At 43.3% G+C, this 22,366-nt stretch overlaps 3 protein-coding genes across 3 annotated transcripts in view; 1 reads left to right on the top strand and 2 right to left on the bottom strand.

Annotated features, from left to right (window-relative positions):
* The window catches only part of LOC308678593 (phosphoribosylformylglycinamidine synthase-like), a 70,734-nt gene extending 60,989 nt beyond the window's left edge, over positions 1 to 9,745 (top strand). The window contains exons 30-33 of the mRNA XM_081345819.1: positions 2,033 to 2,105; positions 3,874 to 4,080; positions 8,558 to 8,851; positions 9,246 to 9,745. Of these exons, the coding sequence (XP_081201945.1) occupies positions 2,033 to 2,105; positions 3,874 to 4,080; positions 8,558 to 8,851; positions 9,246 to 9,704 (1,033 nt within the window). The 3' untranslated portion in view covers positions 9,705 to 9,745. The remainder of the gene's footprint in view (positions 1 to 2,032; positions 2,106 to 3,873; positions 4,081 to 8,557; positions 8,852 to 9,245) is intronic.
* Positions 3,790 to 4,200, bottom strand: LOC308678243 (histone H3.2; the record flags this gene model as incomplete). The annotated part of the gene is made up of 1 exon (XM_081345307.1): positions 3,790 to 4,200. One exon carries the CDS (start codon positions 4,198 to 4,200, stop codon positions 3,790 to 3,792), a length of 411 nt encoding a protein of 136 aa, XP_081201433.1.
* Positions 8,516 to 8,905, bottom strand: LOC308678244 (histone H2A type 2-C-like; the record flags this gene model as incomplete). Its single annotated transcript, XM_081345308.1, has 1 exon — positions 8,516 to 8,905. The coding sequence occupies one exon, from the start codon at positions 8,903 to 8,905 to the stop codon at positions 8,516 to 8,518; it is 390 nt and encodes a 129-aa protein (XP_081201434.1).
* Positions 9,746 to 22,366: the final 12,621 nt, after the last annotated feature.

The raw sequence follows: 22,366 nt of genomic DNA, 5'->3' as shown, positions 1-22,366 counted from the left end.
AGACAATATGCTGTTTGCTAAATAGTAAAGAATGTTATTTTATAAAAATTATATATATATATATATATATAAAGAATAACAAGAGACACTGAGAACGTTACCAAAAGCTCTTCGTTGAATGTCTTAACAGGGATTTTTAAGTACATAATTCAGAATAACAGAGTTGGAAGGGACTTTAGAGGTCTTCTAGACCAGGGCTTTTCAACCAGTGGTACAGATACCACCTGTGGTACATTGGCACCTGACAGGTGGTACGCGACCATCCTAGAAAAGTGGTAGCGGGGGAGGGGAATGAGCTGAACCGGGGGCAGCAACGCACAAGCCTGAGCGAGAGACGGCTGGAGCTGCAGGGCTGTCAGGGCTCAGTGGAAGCGCCAGGATCAGTGCCAGGCTCCAGCTGGAGCTCAGCACCGATCCTGGCGCTTCTGCTGAGCCCAGAAGAAGCGCCGATCAGCTGCAATGTTGCGGCATCTCCAGGGTCTTGTGAGTTACATTCAGATGCTTGGCAACTGATTCCTATTTATGATGGTCACAGTGTCCCAGGGTCATGTGAAGTGACCAAAACCTGCTGCAACCACCCAACAGAGGGGGGAAAATAAAAACCAAACACCCTCCACCCCACCCCCGCTGCCAATCCTCAACAGAAATGCTCACAACAATGAAAACCTCAGACAGGCCGCCAGGAAACTTCTCATTACTTCTAGATTGGATCCATTCCAATCTAAATTTGGTATCTGCGACCCCAGCGGGTGATCCTAGGGTTGAAGTTGAGTCTGAACAGCATCCAGAGGGCTGCATTTAGGCAGGAAAAATCAAATGCACAGGTATAGTATAGGTGGTACCTTGCTCGATAATAGTAACTGTGAGAGGGATCTCGGAGTCCTAGTGGACAATCACTTCAATATGAGCCAGCAGTGTGCTGCAGCTGCCAAAAAAGCCAACACAGTGCTAGGCTGCATTAACAGAGGGATAGAATCAAGATCAAGTGAAGTGCTAATACCACTTTACAATGCTTTGGTAAGGCCACACCTGGAATACTGCATCCAGTTTTGGTCACCACGATGTAAAAAAGATGTTGAGACTCTAGAAAGGGTACAGAGAAGAGCAACAAAGATGATTGGGGGACTGGAGGCTAAAACATATAGGAAACGGTTGCTGGAATTGGGTATGTGTAGTTTAATGAAGAGAAGGGTGAGGAGTGACATGATAGCAATGTTCCAATATCTCAGGGGCTGCCACAAAGAAGAGGGAGTCAAGCTATTCTCCAAAGCACCTGAAAGCAGGACAAGAAGCAACGGATGGAAACTAGTCAAGGAGAGAAGCAACCTAAAACTAAGGAGAAACTTCCTGACAGTTAGAACAACTAACCAGTGGAACAACCTGCCTCCAGAAGTGGTGAATGCTCCAACACTGGAAGTTTTTAAGAAGAGACTGGCCAGCCATTTGTCTGAAATGGTATAGGGTTTCCTGCCTTAGCAGGGGGTTGGACTAGATGACCTCCAAGGTCCCTTCCAACTTATTATTATTATTATTATTATTATTATTATTATTATTATTATTATTATTATTATTATTATTATTATTATTATTATTATTATTATTATTATTATTATTATTATTATTTATTTTAATTCCATTTATATCCCGCCCTTCTCCGAAGACTCAGGGCGGCTTACAAGCTTAGCAGTAGCCTTCATTCTATGTATATGCCTGCTTATTAGGGCTTTCACACACACACACCCCAAGCGGCATTATTACAAAGTCAGCTTATTGCCCCCAACAATCTGGGTCCTCATTTTACCTACCTCGGAAGGATGGAAGGCTGAGTCCTGAGTTATTATTATATGAAGCGGGTTGTTTATTTTTTTTCATGGGCACCGAAGAAAAGCGACTGTGTTCCCTTTGGCGGGGGAAACAACGGAGAAGAAATGGAGGAAAGGAGACAATTTTTTGCAACATTTCAACCGAAATCCTCGATTAAACGAAGCAAGAGAAATGCCATTGCTGGCATGTCGCATCCGTTCCTTTAAAGGTTCCTAGGAGAAGAAGTGGAATCCGAGCAGCAGAGTGGCGCAGCGGAAGCGTGCTGGGCCCATAACCCAGAGGTCGATGGATCGAAACCATCCTCTGCTAATTTCTTATTTTTTCCCCCCTCTCTCCTTTTCTGATCGACCCCAAATGCCATTATTTTTCTGCGCCTTTCTGGCAATTTTTTTTTGCTAACGGCAATTAATATTTTTATTTGATTTCTGGAGAGATTGCAAGCGAAAGGATCGTGCTCGGACTGCAGAGAGAAAACACCTTACAGTAGGTTTTTTTTTAAAGTGTCCTCCTTTGGCTAATATTTCCCACCAAACTTCGCAGAGAGGCAGCGCTTTCCGCGGCTGAAAAAACAAGGAACAGAATCGACAGAAGCATCTAGCTAAATTTGCAAGCGAGGGAGGGAGAGAGAATGAATTTGGAGTAATTCTTCAGACTAAGCCGAACGGGAGTCAGGATGGCCGAGCGGTCTAAGGCGCTGCGTTCAGGTCGCAGTCTCCTCTGGAGGCGTGGGTTCGAATCCCACTCCTGACACAGAGAATTTTTTTCAAAGAGAATTGCTTGTTGTTGTTTTTTAAATAGAAGTACTTTCTGAAATAGAATCACTTGCTTTTCTGTCGATTCTGTACCTTCGTTGGGACTCCCTGTTGCCCTTCCTCGAGAGTACAATTTCCTGCAAGTACTCAGGGAAGAACTGTTTTTGGTCACCAATACATCCAATATCTAATGTTATATTGAAGGAAGCTAACTGGGAACTTAAAAAGATGCTGCTTGAGAACAATTTTCAGGAAATTAAAACGAAACTGTGGTGCAAAGTTAAAATGAGAAAGAAGAGGGAGCCAAGCTATTCTCCAAAGCACCTGAAAGCAGGACAAGAAGCAACGGATGGAAACTAGTCAAGGAGAGAAGCAACCTGGAACTAAGGAGAAACTTCCTGACAGTTGGAACAATTAACCAGTGGAACAACTTGCCTCCAGAGGTGGTGAATGCTCCAACACTGGAAGTTTTTAAGAAGAGACTGGCCAGCCATTTGTCTGAAGAGCTATAGGGTTTCCTGCCTGAGCAGGGGGTTGGACTAGATGACCTCCAAGATCCCTTCCAACTTTATTATTATTATTACTGGCCAGCCAGTGACACAAATAGCTATCGATGGTATATTTACTCCAGACTTCGTTAGACGAGCACGAATCTCTAGATTTTAGGCGGATTTCCAGCCCCTTTGGGCTTTTGTCACAAAAGTAATGATACAACTGCATAATGGGAGAATTATAAACTGGACCAAGATTCTGCAAAACGGGTTTCAGAACCATCGTTATTACTGGGAGCCTTTTAACATCTCAATCTAAGTAACACCAGCTGCCTGCAATTAGTGCAGGTTCGCATCCCACCAGGCTCAAGGTTGACTCAGCCTTCCATCCTTCCGAGGTAGGTAAAATGAGGACCCAGATTGTTGGGGGCAATTAAGCTGACTTTGTAATAATGCCGCTTGGGGGGGGGGGCGAAAGCCCTAATAAGCAGGCATATGCATAGAATAAAGGCAATTGCTAAGCACATTGATTTGTGCTTAGATTGTAAGCCGCTGAGTCTTCGGAGAAGGGCGGGATATAAATGGAATTAAAATAAATAACGTTCGGAACGAAGAGTTCCACGCGAGCGGTTCGTGGATCTCAGCTCTTTCCAGGCAGAGGTGGTGGCTCTTAAAAGAGCCTTTTGGTGGGTGTGCCAATCGGCCTGGCAGGGTGGGGGTCCTCACGCCCTCTCCCCGCGGATGCGGCGGGCCAGCTGGATGTCCTTGGGCATGATGGTGACGCGCTTGGCGTGGATGGCGCACAGGTTGGTGTCCTCGAAGAGCCCCACCAGGTAAGCCTCGCTCGCCTCCTGCAGCGCCATCACGGCCGAGCTCTGGAAGCGCAGGTCGGTCTTGAAGTCCTGCGCGATCTCCCGCACCAGCCGCTGGAAGGGCAGCTTGCGGATCAGCAGCTCCGTCGACTTCTGGTAGCGGCGGATCTCGCGCAAAGCCACGGTGCCCGGCCGGTAGCGGTGAGGCTTCTTCACGCCGCCCGTGGCCGGCGCGCTCTTCCGCGCAGCCTTGGTAGCCAGCTGCTTGCGGGGCGCCTTCCCGCCGGTCGACTTGCGAGCCGTCTGCTTGGTGCGAGCCATGCTATCGCCAACGCCGAATCCTCCCAAGAAATGAAGCCTGGGTACTGCGCGCCGGCTCTTTTATAGCCCGCGCCTTTAGCCTGATTGGCTGAATTCGAATATCTCGTCTTGACGCTGATTGGATGTTCATTAAAACATTATCTTTCTCTCGCTCCGCCTCCTCACGGTTCCTCAGTTGCCAAGGCTTTGTTTCCACGCCCAGGATGATTCGACTCTGAATTACATCCGTTACAAAATGTCTACTTTTCATTGTAATTGTATCCTAAGAAAAGACGCCTTTTATATGTGTATGTATCATGTGGAGGAAAGTAAAAGTACCTCGGGATACTGTTTCACTTAGCAAGTTGACAAGCTCTTTCCTTGGCAATTGTCCTTATTGTCTTTCCCGAAACTCTTTCAGACGACTGCGTGAAATCTTGGGATTAAAATACCCAGAGTATTGGTACATTTCATAATTTTTTAGCCTAAGTGTTATAACCAGAATACTGGAGTATTATATTCTTATTTGTGTAAATTCGGCAAAATCCAATTCTGACGTAAAGTGCAAATCCTTAGCGTTTCGCTTTCATTTGCTCTGGCTTTATTCTTAGGTTTCATAATGTCCATTTTAATTGCTTTAAATAGTTTTGAGTGTTGTAGGACAAGGTGGCGATGTTCTGCAAGCATACAGGATCCTGGTTTTTGTCGGGGCGGGGGGGGGGGACGCCTCTGGTACGTGCACAGGTGTGTTTTGAATAAGCAGAAATATGGATAGAATTGTGGTTTTAAAAATTAGTATGAACTTTCTTGCATGAGATCTTTTTAAACTCTTTAAGATTAATGTCTGGGACGAAAACTGTCCTATTTTAAATCTTCAGACACAACGCTTCGAAAGAGAACCAGCTTATATCAAGATGGATCTATTTAGAAAATAGGATCTGTTTAGTTTATTTTTTAAAAAAAAACTTGTATTATTGAAAAACGCGCTTTATTGCTTAGTCACCGGATTGGTTGACTAGGCTCTCGAAAGGAATTGAACCGCATTAAGAAAACTGTCCACTAACAGTAGCTACTTGGTTCTCCAAGGACCTGCGGGAGATGAAGCGCCAGAGAAGGGGCCTAGAGAGCATTTGGAGAGCCAGTCGGTCCGAGTCTGACCGAACACAGTTAAGATCCTTTTCTAGATCCTATCTTGTGGCAATGAGGGTGGCAAAGCGCGCCTACTTCACCACCCTCATTGCGTCCGCAGATAATCGCCCGGCCGCCCTATTTAGAGTGGTCCGCTCCCTTTTAAGTCAAGAGACGGGAGAGGACCCCCTACATGGACGGGCTGAGGAATTTAGTAAATATCTGGTGGACAAAATTGCTCAGATTCGGGCTGGTCTGGACTCTGACTGGGCAGTATCTAACGAGAGGAAAACGATGAAGTTGGCCAAGTACATTTGGGAAGAGTTCGATCCTGTGACTCCGGATGAAGTGGACAAGATCATGGGGAAACTAAGTGCCGCCACATGTTTGTTGGACCCGTGTCCCTCCTGGCTAGTCTATGCTTCTCGGGAGGTTACACGAGGCTGGCTCCTAGCAGTTATCAATGCCTCACTGAGTGAAGGGTACTTCCCTGCTGCCTTGAAAGAGGCGGTGGTAAGGCCCCTCCTCAAGAAACCGGCACTGGACCCAGCTGTTTTAAACAACTTCCGTCCTGTCTCCAACCTTCGCTTCCTTGCGAAGGTCGTTGAGAGCGTGGTGGCACGACAGCTCCCTTTGAACCTGGAGGAAGCTGAATATCTAGATCCGTACCAATCGGGTTTCAGACCGGGGCACAGCACGGAGACGGCATTGGTCGCGCTGGTGAATGATCTCTGGCGGGCCCGAGATAGAGGTTATTCTTCTGTCCTGGTCCTATTAGATCTATCAGCGGCTTTTGATACCATCGACCATGGTATCTTACTGCGTCGTCTTGAGGGGCTGGGAGTGGGAGGCACCGTTCTGCGTTGGTTCTCCTCCTACCTCTCGGACCGTTCGCAGACGGTGTTGGCAGGAGGGCAGAGGTCAAGCCCTAGGCCTCTTAATTGTGGAGTGCCTCAGGGTTCGGTGCTCTCGCCCCTCCTGTTCAACATCTATATGAAGCCGCTGGGAGAGATCATCCGTAGCTTCGGGGTGAAATATCATCAATATGCTGATGATACCCAGCTATTCATCTCCACCCCGAACCAACCCAGTGATGCCCTCGATGTGATGTCCCGTTGTCTGGAAGCGGTACAGATTTGGATGGGAGAAAACAGGCTTCGACTCAACCCGGCCAAGACTGAGTGGCTGTACATACCGTCATCTCGTTTAGTCCAAGAGGTTCCATCTCTGACTATAGGAGGAGAGATGTTACCTCCCATTGATAAAGCACGCAATCTGGGCGTCCTCCTAGATTCACGACTCAGTTTTGAAGATCACATGGGAACCGTGGCTAGGGGGGCATTTGCCCAGATTCGTCTTATATACCAATTACGCCCCTTTTTGGACCGAGATGCCCTACGTACAGTCACCCACGCACTCGTTACCTCCCGTATTGATTACTGTAATGCTCTCTACATGGGGCTGCCCTTAAAGACCACCCGGAGGCTTCAGCTGGTGCAGAATGCAGCTGCGCGGGTTGTGATGGGAGCTTCCCGATACTCCCATATTACACCCCTCCTGCGGGAGCTGCATTGGCTACCAGTTGCCCTCCGGGTGAGATTTAAGGTGCTGGTACTTACCTTTAAAGCCCTACATGGCTTAGGTCCGGGATACTTGCAGGACCATCTGCTGCCGGGAACAAATTCCCATCGTCCAGTACGCTCACACAGAGAAGGCCTCCTCAGGGTACCGTCAGCTAGGCAATGTCGGCTGGCGACCCCCAGGGGGAGGGCCTTCTCTGTGGGAGCACCAACCCTATGGAATCAGCTCCCCCCTGAGCTTCGGATAGCCCAAAACCTCCAATCCTTTCGCCGCGGCCTCAAAACACACCTGTTCCACCAAGCTGACCTAGACTGACAGGCATCTTAATTAATTTATATTTAGTATTTTTAATTCATTTTTAAATTCTCTAATTTTTTATTGCACTGATGTTCTCAATTTCATTTATCTTGATTTATGCACTTATTATATGTTTTATTGTGAGCCGCCCTGAGTCCTTCAGGAGATAGGGCGGGATATAAATCCCATCAATAAATAAATAAATAAATAAATACTTTGAAAAGCCCGCCAAGTAGGGGATTGGCTAATCAAGCCATCAGCACCATCCAAACAGCAACTTTCTTTTAGTTTGAAATTGCCGCCGTGGCCAGAGCTTTTTATGCATCAGATACATGGTTTATTTCATTTTCCTTGTTTTTTTAAAAAGTTACTGTTTACAAATTGAACACTCAATAAATGTACAATTCTATCATTTATTGTCTTAACAATGCAGGGCAATCCGAACGTATTTGATCGGTGCTATCCAAATTGGGTTTCAAAAATTGCCTTGGGCTCCTGGACTTGATGGAATCCCGGAGGTTTTTTTTTTCCCCAGCAAGGCCAATGGTCTTCCTTGAACATTTTTAAAACATTTCGCTTCTCATCCAAGAAGCTTCTTCAGTTGAATTGAAGAAAGGAGTTTCTTGCATGAATTGTTTGTTTTTTAAAACACAAGTCCTGTTGTCTTCTAGAAAAAGCACCTTTGGGACAAACCCTGACCTGGATATTTGAAAATCTCCAGACTTGATGGAATGTATCGTTTAGATCTATTCACCTGGATTGCTAGCTAATGTCTACTTTTCGTGCTTTTTACATGTATTGGGTAACCTTTATGCTTCTTGGGCGCCGGGACTTGATAAAAATCCAAAGGCACCTGGACTTTCTCTTGATTTTTTTGTTCTTGGAAAACGTTTCGCTTCGCATCCAAGAAGCTTCTTCAGTTGAACTTTAGAGAAGCGACGAAGGAAACTTCTTGGATGAGAAGCAAAGTTTTGTTTTTCCAAGGAAAAACCAAGAAAACTCCAGTTGCCTTCTGGAAAAAAAAGCCACCTTTGGAACTAACCCTGGCCTGGATAAATTGAAAATGGGAATGTATAATTGAAAATGATGGAAGGTATCCAGTTTAGATCTGTTCGCCTGGATCACTCAAATAAATGTCCGCTTTTCATTGCGATTAGAGCCTAAGAAAGATGCTTTTTACTTGTATTGTGTCACCTTAATGCTTCCGTGGAGGAAGCTAAAGGCATCTCAGGATATCGTTTCACTTAAAGCAAGGCGACAAGCTCTTTCCAGGAAAAGGTGGGTGGCTCTTAAAAGAGCCTTTGGGGTGTCGTTCCGGGCGGCCGGGCTTTTACTTCCCTTTGGCCTTGTGGCTCTCGGTCTTCTTGGGCAGCAGGACGGCCTGGATGTTGGGCAAGACGCCCCCCTGGGCGATGGTGACTTTGCCCAGCAGCTTGTTCAGCTCCTCGTCGTTGCGGATGGCCAGCTGCAAGTGGCGCGGGATGATGCGCGTCTTCTTGTTGTCCCGGGCCGCGTTGCCCGCCAGCTCCAGGATTTCAGCCGTCAGGTACTCCAGCACCGCGGCCAGGTAGACGGGCGCCCCGGCCCCGACGCGCTCCGCGTAGTTGCCCTTGCGCAGCAGCCGATGCACGCGGCCCACGGGGAACTGCAGCCCGGCGCGGGAAGAGCGAGTCTTGGCCTTAGCTCTGGCTTTGCCGCCTTGTTTGCCGCGTCCGGACATTTTAGATTCGAGAGTAACAGCGGTAAAAAATTTGCCCGGAGAATAATGCTTTCTGGTGGCCGCTTATGCCTCATTTTATTCACTCGAAGAGCTCGTAAACGCACATTTCCTATTGGTTAGTTTCTGCCGAGGTTCTTCTGCGTCCAATGAAAAAAACACCCTGCTTTTAACCGCCCAATAGAGAAGAGGCGCTTTACTGCCACCCAATAGAAATCGGATTCTCAAGGATTCGGCCCTTTGCGTAGGAAATGTACGGAAGTGGGTGGAGCTCTTCTTCTTCTCGGCCAATGAAAAGCGGAGCTTTGGAACACCTTCATTTGCGTACGGGCCCTATAAATAGGGGGCAGGAAGAGTTTCTTCTCCAGAGTTCGTTTTTTTTTCTTTGGTTGGATCGTTTTGTCTGGTCTCGGATTTGATCATGCCCGAGCCGGCTAAGTCTGCTCCCGCGCCCAAGAAAGGCTCGAAGAAAGCGGTGACTAAGACGCAGAAGAAAGGCGACAAGAAGCGCAAGAAGAGCCGCAAGGAGAGCTACTCCATCTACGTCTACAAGGTGCTCAAGCAGGTCCACCCCGACACCGGCATCTCCTCCAAGGCCATGAGCATCATGAACTCCTTCGTCAACGACATCTTCGAGCGCATCGCCGGGGAGGCTTCCCGCCTGGCCCACTACAACAAGCGCTCCACCATCACCTCCCGCGAGATCCAGACGGCCGTTCGCCTCCTCCTGCCCGGCGAGCTGGCCAAGCACGCCGTCTCCGAGGGCACCAAGGCCGTGACCAAGTACACCAGCTCCAAGTAAACGGGGCCAAGTTTCCTTCATCCAGACCCAAAGGCTCTTTTAAGAGCCACCTAACTTCTCAAAAAAAGAGCTGCAGCAGCTAGCCGATTTAAAAGGCCGCTTTGCAAAGACTATAAATTGACCTAATTTTTTCCCCCTAAGGTTTAATTTAATTTAATTTATTGAATTTATATACCGCCCTTTCCCGAAGGACTCAGGGCGGTTTACAGGGTATAATTTTTAAAACATTAGTACAAAAATTAAGACCAATTTAAAAAAGATTAAACTTAAGTCCCTGCAACATGTAAAACCCCAGTTAAAACCCAATTAAAACTCAGCCTGAGCCGGAAAGCTCGAAGAGCTTTGACCTAAGGAAGTTAAAAGATCGGTAATGTGTTTTGCAACTACTGGGGGGGGGGAAAGGGGGTCCTTAGATTCCTTAAGACTTTTAAGACCTGTAAGAGTTTTTTTTGTAAGAAAAAAAAAAACTTGGGTGAGAATGGATGGAAACTAGTCAAGGAGAGAAGCAACCTAGAGCTATTTTTTATTTATTTATTTTAATCCCATTTACGGTATATCCCGCCCTTCTCTGAAGACTCAGGGCGGCTTACAATCTAAAGCACAAATCAATGTGCTTAGCAATATTTTTATTTATTTATTTATTTTATTTTAATTCCATTTATATCCCGCCCTTCTCCGAAGACTCAGGGCGGCTTACAAGCTTAGCAGTAGCCTTCATTCTATGTATATGCCTGCTTATTAGGGCTTCCCCCCCCCCCAAGCGGCATTATTACAAAGTCAGCTTAATTGCCCCCAACAATCTGGGTCCTCATTTTACCTACCTTGGAAGGATGGAAGGCTGAGAACTTTGAGCCTGGTGGGACTCAAATCTGCACTAATTGCAGGCAGCTGGTGTTACTTAAGGAAGCATTAGCCCACTGCTAAGGAGAAACTTCCTGACAGAACAATTAACCAGTGGAACAACCTGCCTCCAGAAGTGGTGAATGCTCCAACACTGGAAGTTTTTAAGAAGAGACTGGACAGCCATTTGTCTGAAATGGTAGAGGGTTTCCTGCCTTAGCAGGGGGTTGGAGTAGATGACCTCCAAGGTCCCTTCCAACTTATTATTATTAATAATAATGCATAAGTTGCAGAATTTGCAACTTCCTCTAGTGCTCGGCATGGACTATTATTTAGAGGCCCACCCAGGTTCCTGCATAAAAAAGTATAAATTCTTATTAATGAATTTGCTGATAAATATACTTTTGTGGCTGCCTGACTGAGGAGGGGAAGCTTCGGTCCTGGTTATCTTACGTCCTAAGCCAGGATTCCCCAAGCCCTGATCTGTGGAATGCCAGCAACTGGTCTGCACAAACCAGCAAAGCCCCATCCATGGGATGCAGGCAGCATACAAACCCATGCACTCTCCAGTTCACGGAAAAACTTTTTTCCTCCGATGCCCAAAAGGGGGACCTCTGTCCTAAGCAATCTTATTTGGATTTCTCCCTCTGCTAAAAAAACAAACAAACCTTAGCCAAATGAAGTTCATGAACCCTTTACAAATTTAACTCCTTACACTTCAGCATCATCCTGTGTGAATTCTAAATATAATGATGGTAGATAGGATTTACATGAAGAGGAACAGTGTCCCAAATGGCTTGGTTAGCTCAGTTGCTGGACGTATAAAGGGCCACAACAGTCTGCTGTTTTTACTTCTTTTGCCCCCTTTCCCACGCTGCCACTTGGAACATGCTGTCTGATTAAAAAAATTTTTTTAAGTACCCTCCCTAAGATATGACTACAAGAATACAGAAAAAGCTCAGCCTCAAAGTTGGAAGTTCTTGTAAATCTCTCTAAAAACTGTTATTGAATACGAAGATAAGAAAACAGGTTAAGAAAAATCTAAAAAAAACACCCACACTAAAAATTAAGGGAAGGGGAGGAAGAAAAAGATAAATTGAAAAAGAAAATGATTTCCTTTTAAACGAAACCAGTTTGGCCTAGTGATTAAGGCACCAGGCTAGAATACAGGAGACTATAAAGTCCTGACCTAAGGCATGAAAGTGGCTAAGTGACTTTGGGCCAATCACCCTGTCAGCCCAACCCACCTCACAGGGTTGTTGTGTGGAAAATAGGGTAAACAAGGAACATTAGAGATGTTTGTTGCCTTGGAGTTATTTATAAAAATAACGAGAGTGGAATAAAAAATATTTGTATGCGTATCTATTTGGAGAGATGGAAAGGAAGAAGAGAGGGAAATTGTATTTTATGTATTCTAATGTATTTTATATCACGTTAACATACATAAAAATCTTCCCTAACCATTTCAGTCCAAAAAAAAAATCTCTTCATCCCAGATCTTTATCTATTAGCAAACAATAAAGTCTTCTCATTCAATTTTGATTGGCAAAAGTCCACTAAGAAAATTGTTTTAAATCTCCATAGGAAGTTTGGGGAAAATTCAGAGAAGAGCAACTAAGATGATCAAAGGCCTGGAGGCCAAAACATACGAAGAACGGCTGCGGGACTTCGGTTTGGCTAAAGAAAAGAAGAAATAGGGGAGACATGATAGCAGTGTTCCACTATCTGAGGGGCTGCCACAAGGCAGTGTGTGTGGGGGGGGGCAGGTTGTTCACCAAAGCACCAGAGAGAAGGACGAGAAACAATGATTGGAAATTGATCAAGGAGAGAAGCAACCTGGAATTAAGGAGAAACTTCCTGACACTGAGGACAATCCACCAGTGGAACAGCTTAGCCCCCAGAAATCGTGGGCGCTCCATCACTGCAGATTATTAAGAAGAGACTAGACAGTCACCTGTCTGAGATGGTATAGGTTCTCCTGCTTTGAGCAGGGGGCTGGACTAGAAGACCTCCAAGGTCCCTTTCAGCTCTATTCTATTCTAGAGTTCAAAATTATAAGACTGGGAAGTCTCTGCAAACCCTCTGCACATCTTCACATCCTTTGGGGGGGTGGGGGGAACAAAGGCAACTCTCAGAATGACATAGATTTCTTAAAAATGCACCCAACTGAATTGATCACGTTGACGAATTAGCCTGTTTTCGGGCACGGCATTCCTGGTAATTGTACAAAATGGAATAAAAATACAAGTCAATGAACCCAGTCTTTTTGTTTACCAGAGTTGTTGTTTTTTTAACGATGCCACAGAATTCTTCTGTTCCGAATGACAGATGAACATTTGTCTGCGCAGATTCCTCGGTTAGTCTGGCATTAGCAGTGTAACAGGGGGAAAAGTGAATTTATGATGTTCAGAGATAAACTGAAGCTCGTGTGAATGGGGAAAAAAAATCAGTTCCTGCGTTGGCCGGGAATCGAACCCGGGTCAACTGCTTGGAAGGCAGCTATGCTCACCACTATACCACCAACGCTTATGTACTTGTCCTTCTCTAAGCTAATGATTCGTTAGAGCAGGGCTCTCCAACCTTGGCCACTTTAAGACTTATGGACTTCAACTCCCAGAATTCCTCAGCTAGCATAGCTGGCTAAGGAATCCTGGGAGTTGAAGTCCACAAGTCTTAAAGTGGCCAAGGTTGGAGACCCCTGCCTTAGAGCAGGGGTAGGCAACCTCGGCTCTTTTATGACTCGTGGACTTCAACTCCCAGAATTCCTGAGCCAGCATGGCTGGCTCAGGAATTCTGGGAGTTGAAGTCCACGAGTCAGAGCCGAGGTCCCTGCCTTAGAGATTGCGTTTCTGGCTCTCCACACGGTGGTGCCGTTGGCTAAACATGTGGATTCTCTCAGCTCCTCCAATAATTGATCCTTCCTGCTTCGTCAAACTTTCTTCATCATACAATTAAAAAAAAACACCCATATTTTCTAGCCCTCCCAACAAGAAAATATAAAAATAAATCATAAGTGGCCGATCCAAGCAAAGCGAAGCCTACGAACCGTCTCGAGGCACGCTTGTTTTAATTTAAGCGTGCCTCAGGATGCGAGTAACTTGCCAAGAGTAGTAACTTCCCAGGAGTAACTTTCCCAAGCGAGGAAGGAAAAAAAAAAAGGTCAGTGCTCCAGGTGAGGCTCGAACTCACAACCTCGGCATTGCTAGAGGCAAAGTACTGCTGTATAAGTACCGCGCGCTAACCGATTGCGCCACTGGAGCGAACCGCCCCTCAGTCGTCGTTTCTCAACCTTAGTAACTTTTAAGATGCGTGGGTTTCGACTGCCAGTAGTAGGCCGGCTAGGGAATTCTTGGGAGCTGAAGTCCACACATCTTAACATTGCTAAAGGTCGAGAAACACAAATAGAACGTATGCAACAGGTTGACTCTCGATGTAAAATTACTTGCCTGCAGCTCAGCAAATTACTGTGTAAACTGATGGCCCATAAAAAAACCAGCAACCATTTTAAACTGGAGCCCAGGATCTTATACAGAGTTTCCCTTGATGTTCGGGAAAACGTGTGAGGGATCCATCCCAATCAATTAATTTCTTTTTTTTTAATGCCCTGGCGGCCAAGGGTAGGCCGCTTGGGGGTGTGTGTGAAAGCCCTAATAAGCAGGCATATACATAGAATGAAGGCTACTGCTAAGCTTGTAAGCCGCCCTGAGTCTTCGGAGAAGGGTGGGATATAAATGGAATTAAAATTAAATTTAAAAAAACCTCGGCTCTTTTATGACTCATGGACTCCAACTCCCAGAATTCCTGAGTCGGCTATGCTGAGGAGAAAGGGAGAGGTTTCCAAGCGGAGCCATGCTGACTCAGGAATTCTGGGAGTTGAAGTCCACGAGTCATAAAAGAGCCGAGGTTGCCTACCCCTCGCCTTGGCCTATCAACTGCTTTTCCTCTAGTCCCTGTCCCTTGTGGAACGATTAAAATTGTTGTAGCTATTAAGTTTACTAGGAAAAATTAAGTTCTTGGCTCTGTTATGTATTTCCTCAACGGGAGCCATTAATTACTTCAGGCTGCAGAATGCATTTGTCTGTTGATGAAAGAAGCCCCTTCGCGAATTCAGTCTCCAGATTTACGTAATATTATTAAGCTTCTTAGTGGTTCAAAACCGATGGAAAGAAATGGTTTGGTTTGGTGTTTTTTTTAAGAAAAAAATGTCATGTCAGGAGTGGGATTCGAACCCACGCCTCCAGAGGAGACTGCGACCTGAACGCAGCGCCTTAGACCGCTCGGCCATCCTGACTTCTCTATGTAAGAAAAAAAGCTTCCCCCCTAACGTGTTTGGTAATAGGCTATTTTTAACATAACTTCCTTTATATGCTACAGTGAGCAATAGCCACGCCATAGATTAAGAAATATGAAGACAACATACACTTATTATAATCAGCTAAGTAGTCGTGGCCGAGTGGTTAAGGCGATGGACTAGAAATCCATTGGGGTCTCCCCGCGCAGGTTCGAATCCTGCCGACTACGAAAACTGTTTTATATCGAAATATAAAATAACCTAAATAAAGTAAATTAATATCAAAACATAAAACAACCAAATAGCCCTACCTTTGCGTTTCTTCCACACGTTTAAAGTCGTTTCTTTTAAAAGTTTGCCAGGTGATTTTTCTGGGGGGGAAAAATGAGTTGTAAACACCTCTCCTTTTCAACCCCCAGTTTCCCCAAATCCTTAATATATTATTGCAATTTATACTTCAATTTATATTATTGCAATTTATACTTATAATGTTATTATAGCATATTATATTAAGTGGACTAATATCCTGGCCCCTGCTCTCATCCCAACGTGCCCAACACCTCGTTTGATTTGGATTTAGATTGCTGTGTGAATCCTCTCAATCGTGGCTTATACAAACCATGGTTTACTGAAGTATACGAAACCCACTTGCTTGGACTGGATGGTTAAACCTTTATTTTATTATTATTATTATTATTATTATTATTATTATTATTATTATTATTATTATTATTATTATTATTATTATTATTATTATTATTATTATTAAGCTTGTAAGCCGCCCTGAGTCTTCGGAGAAGGGCGGGATATAAATGGAATTAAAATAAAAATAAATAAATAAAATAATAAATACAATACCTCGTTATTTGGGGTGCGATTAATTACAGATTTATTTTCATTTTACCCAGTTCAGTGGTCTGCATTCCACTTTCTCGAGCTGAAATGCTCCAGGCTGCTTTCTTTGCGAGAGTTTTTCTCCCTCCCCTTTGGAAACGTTGCTTTCTTGGTCGGGATCCCGAATTGTGCCCTTTGCATATGCTCAGAGGTAGCCTTTTCAAAGCCATTCTAGTTCCACTTTAGGGCTCAGGTCCGAATAACGTATAAATAAAGAGCAGAAAGAGGTGTGCTTCTTGCTGCTCCGAAGAGGAACCATTTAGTGAACGGCATTTTATTTATTTAATGTGAACGGATTTTTTTCCCTACTACCAGGAATTTTCAAAGGTTTTTATTACAAGGCGTTGGTGGTATAGTGGTGAGCATAGCTGCCTTCCAAGCAGTTGACCCGGGTTCGATTCCCGGCCAACGCATCTCATTTTTTAACTTCCAGAGGTGCCCTGTTTCTTTAAAATTTGCCTCTCTGGTGATATGCAAAGAAAAGCTTTGAGAAGAAACCTTTTTAAAGGTTTTCAATGGGTTTCCAGAAAACTTTGCAGACTACAAGAAGCATGGCTTTTTTCCTCATAGAACGCTCACAACGGAGTTCCGGCACCTTTTTTGGATGGAACCTTGTAGGGTAGGCAAGGCGGGTTGTATGACATGTGTGAGTTCCGGCACCTTTTTCTTTTACAAAAAAAGCACTGACAAGAACCATTTGTTTTGTGACAACACAGACTCATCCCCAACAGCCTGCGCCGGTCTTCAACAGGGAAGGAAACGTCCTGCAGCCAAGAAGGCCCCACGCCCATTTGCACCACTCAAGGGGACCCTGAGGTGACAGGTTAGGGTCCTCCAAAAGTCTTCAACAACTCTCTAAAACAGGGGTCTTCAAACTTGGCCCTTTGATGACTTGTGGACTTCAACTCCCAGAATTCCTCAGCCAAGCACTCTGGCTGAGGAATTCTGGGAGCTGAAGTCCACTAGTCATCAAAAGGGCCAACTTGGAAGACCCCTGCTCTAAAAGGATGCAAATGACCAGCTGTCTGCAAGGAGCATAAATCCTTCCATTGCCCCACCCTCCAGTCAGAACTGGAGAAGCTTCCTGGTTGAGAAGCGAAACGTCTTCAAAGGAAAAACAAGAAAGTCCAGTTGCCTCCTTAAAAAAAAGCACCACGGGGACAACCATGACCTAGATGACTGAGAATCTCCATGCACATTTTAAAAGAAAATCAGGAATTATATCTTTTATATGATGTCTTTTTGAAACTAAACATTAAGAAAATCAAGATCATGGCATTAGGCCCTCTTCAATTCCTGGCAAATAGATGGGGAAGAAATGGAGGTAGTGACAGATTTTATTTTCCTGGGCTCCAAGATCACCGCAGATGGGGGCTGTAGCCAAGAAATTAAAAGACGCTTGCTCCTGGGGAGGAAAGCCATGGCAAATCTAGACAGCACACTAAAAAGCAGAGACATCACCCTGCCAACAAAAGTGCGTATAGTCAAAGCTACGGTCTTCCCAGTTGCAATGTACGGCTGTGAAAGTTGGACCATAAGAAAGGCTGAGCGCCAAAGAATTGAGGCCTTTGAACTCTGGTGCTGGAGAAGACTCCTGTGAGTCCCTTGGACTGCAAGGCGATCAAACCGGTCAGTCCTAGAGGAGATCAACCATGACTGCTCTTTAGAAGGCCAGATCCTGAAGTTGAAACTCAAATACTTTGGCCACCTAATGAGAAGGAAGGACTCACTGGAGAAGAGCCTCATGCTGGGAAAGGTGGAGGGCAAGAGAAGAAAGGAATGACAGAGAATGAGGTGGCTTGATGGAGTCACTGAAGCAGTAGGCTTGAGCTTAAATGGACTCCAGAAGATGGTAGAGGACAGGAAGGCCTGGAGGAACGTTGTCCATGGGGTCGCGATGGGTCGGACACGACTTCGCAACTAAAAACAGCAACAACAACAAGAAAATATGATGTCTTTATATTCTATTCAGCTGCAATTTGATCTCCTCTTACTGAAGAAACCTCTGGATACAGTAAAAGTGTATTCACGCCAACAGATTCTAGAAAGACCTTCCCACAGACCAATAGGTTTGGTTAATTTTAACCCTTTTGCTGTGTTGGCTTGGCCTGTTCCACAAATTCAGCCCGTTAGTTTAGTTTCTACGATTGACCACGGTATATCTGATCATGGTTGAATTCTGAATCCTAATCCGTGCTGAGATGTCAATATACTGAACGAATTCAGAGAATGATTAATTGTAGGGGGAAAAAATATATGTGTGAATTTAAGATTTGATTCTAAGACCTTATTGACTTGCCTCAAAGGGTGAAAGGAGACCTTTGTCTTTGCTGTTAAAAACTTCTTTCCAAAATTCAAAACAGAATAATATTTTTATTTGCTCATGGAAAGGTCTCCAAAGAGCAATGTCTTTTTCTTGGGGACTAGCAGCTGGATACTTTTTACCTTGCTTAAATAAGGTAATTACTCAGCTCCTTCCTCGTTAGTATAGTGGTAAGTATCCCCGCCTGTCACGCGGGAGACCGGGGTTCGATTCCCCGACGGGGAGGCTTTTTTTGTGTGGTGGTGATTTCAACTTTCTGCCACAGGAGTGAAAAGCAGGAAAGATGGAATAATTCTTATTTTTTTTTAAATCCCTATTTATTTCATGGTCTAAATAGGGTGCTTTATAGTGAAGTTTTGCTCATGTTTGCTGAGTTAAAACCCTTTTGGGGGGAGGGTGCTTGTTACTCTCTGAGCTTGGTTGTTTCCTTATAGACCTTTCATTATCCAAACTAGGTAACATCATCAGTCCTTGTGCACTATATCAGCGTTTCCCAACCTTTAGGAACTTGAAGATGCATGGACTTCAACTCCCAGAATTCCCCAGCCAGCTATGCTGGCTGGGGAATTCTGGGAGTTGAAGTCCACGCATCTTCAAGTTCCTAAGGTTGGGAAACGCTGCACTATATAGTACACACAGCACACTAAGCAACGACGGTGTTATTAGCTTGGGTCATGAAATGTCTGCAAGAAAGCAGCTAAGCTCAGAGTGCAGCAAGGAGTCCTCATTTCAACCCTGAGCTGCAAATATTTTCCTTTATTGCTAAAACACCATTTTTTTATTTTTTATTTTTATTTTTTTGTAATTCCAGGAAACCACAGTTATAACTTGCAGTAGAAGCACCTTCCAGATGCCTTCTTTTAAAAATACTAATACTAATAATACTAATACTAATACTAATAATACTAATACTAATACTAATAATACTAATAATACTAATACTACTAATACTAATACTAATAATACTAATAATACTAATAATACTAATACTAATACTAATACTAATACTAATACTAATAATAATAATAATAATAATAATAATAATATTGAGCAGGTTGCACAGGAGGAAATGGAAAATGATGAATTCAACAATATTTACTCATGGGGGAGAGAAGAGGAAAAATGCTCAAGACGTTTGGTGGTGATGATCTTGCGCACAGACACTTGAGCCGTATCCTAAAAATACATCTTTCACGGGACAGGTGTGAAAATGGTTGATAAGGGGAATTAGTTGCGTACCTTCAACTGCAAAAGTCTTCATTTCGAAAGTAGAAATTCACCAGAATTGACCAACTTAGTTAGACAATGGCTTTCAGGAGTTGTTTACCAAACAAATTTCACAGCCTGGATAGCTCAGTCGGTAGAGCATCAGACTTTTAATCTGAGGGTCCAGGGTTCAAGTCCCTGTTCAGGCGATGGGTTTTTTTTCCTCAGTGCTTTACTCTTACTTTGGGGCACTGTCTCTGCTCAACACATGATCCATTTCTGATAAGGACTATGAAGGCCAAGGAGTGCAGATATGTAATGACTAATTTTTGAGGCTTGGAATCATAGTATTCTACCGTTTCTTCCCCTTGTTAAATAACATTTTTGCTTTAGTTTACCTATGAAGCTTGTAACTAATTTGCAAACAAGTCAGGCTGCATTTGGACGGGAACAGAATTTAGAGAGCTTATTTTGATTTGCTTTTTATTTTAACCACAGCTTTTTAAAAAAAAATAATAATGAAATAACTGTTTTTTTAAGTGTCTAAGTTTCAAAATCCTTGCTTTGGGGACGATTCCACTCTGGTAAAAATGCAGGAGATAAATTTTACTAATAAATAAATAAATGTACAGAGATTCTTACGAAAACCAACAAGGATAGTTTGAATTCATTTTGGAACCCTGCGGAGTTGACCAGTACTGCTGTTCTAAACAGATAGATATGAAATATCTGACAGTATTATAAGTTTTTGATTGTGTATTACAGTATCTGCCATATAATGTTTTAAATAGACTTGTTGGATAATTGCAACGTATTGACTATCTGCCATGTTTTACTGATTATTCTTTTCATTATCCATATTACATTTTCTATATAGTCACTGATGGATTATTTGAAAAGCATAAAAAATTAATAATAATAATAATAATAATAATAATAATAATAATAATAATAATAATAATAATAATAATAATAATAATAATAAAAAAGTTTAAAAGGACCTTGGAGGTCTTCTAGTCCAACCCCGTTCAGGCAGAAAACCTTATACCATTTCAGACAAACGGCTGCCCAGTCTCTTCTTAAAAACTTCCAGTGTTGGAGCATTCACAGCTTCTGGAGACAGCTTGTTCCACGGATTATTTGTTCGAACTGTCATGAAATTTCTCCTTAGTTCTAGGTTGCTTTTCTCTTCGGTTAGTTATTTGACATTCAGTGGTCACCTCCCCATACATGTTTATACTTTTTTATTACCTGTCATATTTTCATTATAGTCTTTTAACTGTATATTTTAAAATACTACTACTACTACTACTGGTTTGCACCATTATCAAGCGGGCCAACCAACAGATTTCCTGCAGCTGGTAAGATTCTATGTTAATATAGCCCTACGGCAGTCAAGAAAAGTTCTCCGTAAGTATGGGGGGTAATTATGCAGAATTTTGCAACACCCAGAATGCAGTAATAAAAAAAGATGATCTACACTGAAATATGCAAAATTGTCACCTAGACAAAAGAGATGTTGAAACGTTTTTAAAGCCTAGGACAATGTGGTAACCTTTGCAAGTGGCCCAGACAGATTTACTTGAGTACAAGCAATGCTGAACTTACCACCACAACTGAGCGAGACATTTGTTGAGTGAATTTTGTCCCATTTTACCACCTCTTGTGATAAAGAAAATAGAGTAAATCAAGTTATAGTTCCTAGAAAGAGGGGAAGAAAATTATTCCCTTCTACTGATTACTGAGTGAAAACTAATAGTATCGATGCCAACCATGTTATCAGGAGCCCGGCTAGCTCAGTCGGTAGAGCATGAGACTCTTAATCTCAGGGTCGTGGGTTCGAGCCCCACGTTGGGCGGTAAGCTTTTTTTTTCCCGCCTGGGCATTCAAAATCCTAGCTTTCATTTTGGAACTTTTCACTTCGGACTTATACTTCGCTCGGTAGAATCAGTAGCAAATCTTATACTGCAGCCTTGGCTTTTAAGCAAAATGCCTCCAAATTTGATTTCCTTGTCAAAACCAAATTGAATATATAATGACCTGCGTATGTCGATTTCTTTAAAATTCAATATATATATGTCGATTTCTTATATATATATATATATATATATATATATATATATATATATATATATATATATATATATATATATATATATATGTATATGTATATGTATATGTATATGTATATGTATATGTATATGTATATGTATATGTATATGTATATGTATATGTATATGTGTATATATGTATATATGTATATATGTATATGTATGTATGTATATATATGTGTGTGTATGTATGTGTATGTATACATATATACATATATACATATATACATACATACATACATATATATACACACACACACACACACACACATATATGTATGTATGTATGTATATGTATATGTATATGTATATGTATATATATGTATATATATAATCGTTTGGGGTTTGAGGGTTAAGTATCTCGGAGGACACTTGATTAAGGGCGATTGGGGAAAGGGATCTTAACCGATCCATTCCGGGTTGCAACAGAATCTAAATCGCAAGACGGACCTGAGATTTATCCCCAACGCCGCAGAAAAACGTTATTTATTACAACAGTCAACGGGTTATACGAGACCGAGGGAAGCTCAAACAACGGGAGAGCAAAGAATATTTTTTATAGAACCGAGGTCCATAAGGCGGGGGAAATCTTAGGGATCTGTTTTGCTGGCCAGATTTGGAGAAGCTAAAACCGACCCTTTCCCGCGTTATCTGTACTGTACTGTGCAGTATTTCTGTTGTTAGGCATAGCGGCCCTTTGAAGTCCGTTGTTAGGGCGATGGAACGTTGAGATAATCGGGGGCGTGTCCTTGATTGAAGATGGAACGTTGAGGTTTCTCACCTGGTCGCTATGTTGCAATTCAGTTATTAGGCATTGCAACGAGGCTGTACGGTCAGCGAGACGCCTATGGGTTGAATATTTATTTACTGGTTGAATTTTATCTGCCTTCTGTCTGGCCGTGGGGCTACTCTAGGCGGCTTATTTTTATTTTATTTTAATTTAATTTAATTCCATTTATATCCCGCCCTTCTCCGAAGACTCAGGGCGGCTTACAAG

This window comes from Vipera berus (assembly GCF_964194415.1).
Source record: "Vipera berus genome assembly, chromosome: Z".
Taxonomy (NCBI): domain Eukaryota; kingdom Metazoa; phylum Chordata; class Lepidosauria; order Squamata; family Viperidae; genus Vipera; species Vipera berus.
This window is presented reverse-complemented; position numbering and strand designations above follow the sequence as displayed.